At 51.5% G+C, this 4,962-nt stretch overlaps 1 protein-coding gene across 2 annotated transcripts; it reads left to right on the top strand.

The window, feature by feature from the left end:
* On the top strand, positions 1-4,956 carry LOC100902242 (very-long-chain 3-oxoacyl-CoA reductase-B). Of its 2 annotated transcripts, none has more exons than XM_029110714.1 (2): positions 1-340; positions 3,833-4,956. In XM_029110714.1, exon 2 carries the CDS (start codon positions 3,838-3,840, stop codon positions 4,858-4,860), a length of 1,023 nt encoding a protein of 340 aa, XP_028966547.1. In that variant the 5' UTR covers positions 1-340; positions 3,833-3,837; the 3' UTR covers positions 4,861-4,956. The 2 variants fall into 2 exon arrangements, with proteins under 2 accessions (XP_028966547.1, XP_028966548.1); XM_029110715.1 differs by lacking the exon at positions 1-340 and adding an exon at positions 3,408-3,493.
* The last annotated feature ends 6 nt before the right edge of the window (positions 4,957-4,962 follow it).

The raw sequence follows: 4,962 nt of genomic DNA, 5'->3' as shown, positions 1-4,962 counted from the left end.
ATTGATGTCGGTGTCTTAGACAGATTTCCTTTCGATCGGCCACCAGAATTAGGACAGCGCTGGATCTAGACCGGAATACACAGTCCCGACGCTGCAAAGTTTCATCTAGGCTAGGCAGAATTCACATCAGCGTCGTTGGTCCCGAGAAGTGTTTTTTGAATTCGCGCGCCAAACCCTTACGTCGGCCCCTCAGCTGAGAGAAGAGGTGACGAGAGATATACAACCAGCCGGAGCAAAGACTTTCCTTCGGGCTCGCCGTGGCGTTCTGCTGACGTTGCTGAAACGAAGACTACCGGACTGAGCTTCATTTCATTGGACAGAGAATAGTGCCTACGCAGAGGTAAGCCATGAAATTTCCTCTATTTTCCCGCGTTCCCGGGATCGTGTCCCATTGTGACTGCTCGAATCGTGTGCATTGGGATCTCGCGCAAGTATTTGGTTATTCCGGAGAGTCATCCGGCGGGGATGCTCGTGAAAGATCCGTGTGGAAGAATTGCAGATTCTACTTATGTATCCTGTCGATCGGCTCTTCTGACGAGCCAAAAACTCCCCGTCAAGTCGGAAATGCTGCCAAACGTCATTTCTTGCATAGAAAGAAATGGAAACTGGCTTTGGGGGGTCATCGAGGTGTCGATAAACAATCGAGTCGATTCCGCATCTCCAACAGGTGATTTTAGTCCCCTGACGCGAGGCGAATCGGCGAAATCCTTAGCCGTCAGAAATTGCGTCTAATTCGAGTATCTTGTCGAATCACCGAACTGTCTCGCGTGGGATGTCGGTTTTTTCTTCGTGGTTACCGAAAGCATCACGGAGTCATTGTCATGCGGAATTCGTAGATTTAGCATGCGTCGCTTATTTTCCTCTCCGATGGGCGACGCTCCCGCTTTAATGAGATCTATGGGAGAAGTGTCAGAGTCCGCATAGTGCGTGTTCGTGGAGCTCTGGAAAAGTGTCCCGGTTTCTACGTGTTGACTAGGCGTCCGTTGAAGAGTTTTATTCAAAGTCGATAAAATCCTTCGGCTTATCCTGTCGAATTGCAACGAACTCCTCTCATCTACTGCCCACTATCATAATCAAGAGGCATCGTCGACGAGGCACTTGCGATATCCGATCCCCGCTTCCTATCTTTTCACCCTCCAACCGGATGTGGTGCCTTCAGCCTTGAGAAGCTGAATGGCTCTTGTTGTTGAAAAATTTCTCCGACGTCACTCGAAGACGGCGGGGGGAATTTCACGTATTTGGACGTCATTCCTTCTCACGGCGGATATGGCAAATCGTGATGAGCGAAGACACCATTGACTCTCGCAACCTCCTTGTTTCAGCTGTCAATAGTTTCCGTTTTCGATAGAAGACAACTGTTCCCTGAGAACTTCAGATGGTCGACGGAATTCGATCATCGTATGTTTTCGATTTCCGATTTGTCGCGAGCGACGAACTCGGTCCTGTCCTCTCATCAATCAAGCGTTGTGTGCGAGTCTCGGGCAACTCGAGTATTTCGATTAGTGCATCGCGTTTCTGGCACGGATCCCTCAGGAAAAACATTCGATCTGATCGGAGACAAAATCTGACAGAGCGCGCAGCTCCTTCGTATTTTTCAGCCCGGATGTATTTTTGACTTAAGCCAGATATGTCTCGCAGAGCTTTGACCTGTTTTCCAAAGCGATGATCTTGGCTTCCTCGTACATCGCGCTTCGATGTCCAGTGTGAGGAAAACCGGCGGGATTCCCACCGCACTACTTCGTCCGATCGACGAGATTACGAGATACGTATCGGTATCCTTCTTCCTCGAGGAAACTGTGTTCCGAGAGCAGAGTCGGTGCATCGCGGGAAGCATCGTCGAAAGCTCTCTCAATCAGCTCCCTGAGGTTGGGTCCTTCGACGCCACCAGCTCGATGGCAGCAAAATCTCCGGGAAGTCCTCGCGGCACCGGGAAAACCATCAATTGCATACCATTACACTTCTTGTGAATGCGGCCAGTTAGAATTTCACGTTTACCTGGGTGAGACTCAGAAAAGGACACACGATGTTAATGAGCTCATACGGCGTGTCGGAGGCTGGTTTCCGAAGACTGAGACTTTACTTCCTGCGGTGTCTCGATTCGGGGCTCATATGCTCGAGGTATAAGACCGTCATCATGAACTTACGCGATTGCTGACTCCGGGCATCCCTTCCGATATGTCGAAGTTCTCGGCTACGTCATTGCGGAAACGTTTCTCACCCGCTTGTTCTCGAGACGCAGAGCTCATTTCGCCCGCCGTCTTGGACCTCGACAGCGCGGGCGGAATCGAGTGCGTGCTCCCATGCAAGCCGGATGAATTTCTCGGCCGCGGGGACTCCTCTGCCGGATTATTTGCCGATGGGAATTCTATGCCGAGTAGATGATGCTTCCGCCGCGATCGCCGGTCCACCCTCCCCTTCTACGTCGGAGTCGAGTCGACCCTGTCCGTCGCCTCGTTCCCAGCTGCCTCGAAGAGTCGCTGCGTCGATTTCACTCACCTAGGGTCGAGCGACGAAATACAGGGTAACTCCCGGACAGCCTTTCGCAAGATCTCGGCTTGATTCTCCGCCTATCCGCTGTCTGGGACCAGGAAAGAGTGAGGGCTATCTCTGTCGGCCGTCATCAGACGACCAGTCAGAGCCCGTGTAAGACTCAGGAGAGCGCAGATCCCGTCTGAGGAGGTGACATGGAGCCACGTGAGTCGGAAACTCACGTTATCGTGGACTCCGCGTGTCACGATCACTGAACGTGCCGTCGAGTGCAAGTGTATGGGAATTGAACATCTTCGAGTCTCTCAGAGGGACTAGGGTTCTGGCCGTTGAGCTCGAACTCCCACGAACGATGGATGGAGCATCCACGGCGAGATCCTCTCAGCATATGAATGGCGAGCGAGAAATATTCTCTGGGCCGATGACGTCGCTCGAGACCATCTTCGAACCGAGAGAATCGTAGGCTCTTCGGCCCAGATATCTGGTGACCATCGTGGTAGCCCGCCCCGCTGAGGAGGTTTATATGATTCCTCTGGATCTGATATATGCAACGATTCATGCTGCACAACCGACAGGTCGAGGAGAATTAAAGAATGGATTTTCTTCTGACTCGCCGGCTTCGCCATGCGAGAAATTTTCCTCTAGCTTAGACGGGCACACTTGGATGCTTCCGTTCTGATTCTGTGCTCACAGCCATTGTCAACTAGCATCTTCCTTGAGCGTTCCCTTGTTCCACGGAAACGGAACATTCAAGGAGATCATTCCACAAACACGAGCCCATTCAGCAACCTTGAGCTGCGCTCCGGTCGTGCTACTCATGTATGAAGCTGCGGCGGAGCGGTCTCAAATATGTTGAGTCCGCGAGACGATGTTTAGGTGTGTGATTTCGCGGATATAACAGAATTTGCTCATTCACAACTGGTGCCCTAATAGAAGCGCTCGGAGAACTCTGCCTTAGTTTCCGCTCAACAATCGTTCGGATTGCGCTCCAAAAAACTTCCTCTAGGTGGGTGGAAAATACTCCACGGACTGACAGTGAAGCAGGTGGAACCCATCGGATCGCGGAATAATTTGTCCTCGATAGGTGATATTTTCTGAAAATATCTACCGGGTTCACTCCCTATGAGAGGGGCGAAACCAATTTGATCCCAGTTCATCGTGGACGAACACCAGGAGATGAGCAGCGGAGCTGAACGATAATCCGTATACCGACTCGCTTCGGGAGGAAATTTTCTGCATTCTCTTGTAGCCGAATGAGAAGTCCTTGAGCCACGAAATGATTCCCCGGAAAAGGTCGGGAACTTGAAATACAAGTCTAACCGAAGAATTTTTTTCATCCCTTCAGCGAAAATGGAGCAGGCCTGCGTTTTCCAAAACCCCGACATGTCATTCGCGTCGAGGTTCATCGCGTATTCGGGATTGCTGTTCCTGATTTTGGGTACGCTCCGCCTGCTGCAATCATTGGTCCGCGGCGCATACCACTGCTTCCTGGGCCAACTCCTCGGTCACAACGTGAACTTCAAAAAGTTCGCCGGGAAATGGGCTGTCGTCACGGGAGCGTCCGATGGCATCGGCAGGGCCTACGCGGAACAGCTCGCGCAGAAGGGTATCAACATCTGTTTGATATCCAGGACTCAGTCGAAGCTCGATGAGGTCGCTGCCGTGATCCAGGACAAGTTCAAAGTTGAAACGAAAACCCTGTCTGTCGACTTCTCTTCGAACGACCGCGGCTGCTATGAAGTCATCCGCAAGCTCATCTCGAATCTCGAAGTCGCTGTGCTGGTGAACAATGTCGGCATGAGTTTCCCGTACCCGGAGTATTTCACCGAGGTGCCCGATGGTGATCACCTCATGGATCAGATGATCCAGGCCAACTGCACGTCGGGAACTCTGATGATGCGTCTTGTTCTTCCGGGAATGGCTTCTCGACACAGTGGAGTTGTCATTAACGTGTCGTCCTTGTCGAACATGTACCCGTTGCCGCTGCTCGGCGTCTACGCGGGAACGAAAAGCTATATGGAATTCCTCTCCCAGGCGACCGCATGTGAATATCAGAATCTCGGAGTTATCGTTCAGTCAGTGAAGCCAGCGTTCGTGTCGACGAAAATGTCCAAGATCCGCAAAGCCAGCCTCAATGTTCCGACCCCGGATGCCTATGTCCGACAAGCCCTCACCACCGTCGGACTTGAGACGTCAACCTACGGTTATATCCCCCATAAGATACGCGGCTATTTCCAGGAGGTAGCTTTCAACAGCATGCCTCTCCACTGTATGTTGTCCTTGTCTCTCAGGATGATGTCCGGACTTAGAGCCCTTCGCTATAAGAAAGACAAGAGAGAGGACCCTATTCAGCAACTCAAAAAACGACAGTAGATCGAGTCAGGCAGCTCGACGACTTCTTAGATTCAGAATGATAATCAACGCCATTCCACCAGAGATTAGATCTATGTGACACTGTATTCTATAGTATTTATG

Source organism: Galendromus occidentalis, unplaced genomic scaffold (assembly GCF_000255335.2).
Source record: "Galendromus occidentalis unplaced genomic scaffold, Mocc_1.1 scf7180000075466, whole genome shotgun sequence".
NCBI classification, from domain to species: Eukaryota; Metazoa; Arthropoda; class Arachnida; order Mesostigmata; family Phytoseiidae; genus Galendromus; species Galendromus occidentalis.
Note: the sequence above shows the minus strand (reverse complement) of the source record. Positions and strands in the feature narration are given on the sequence as shown.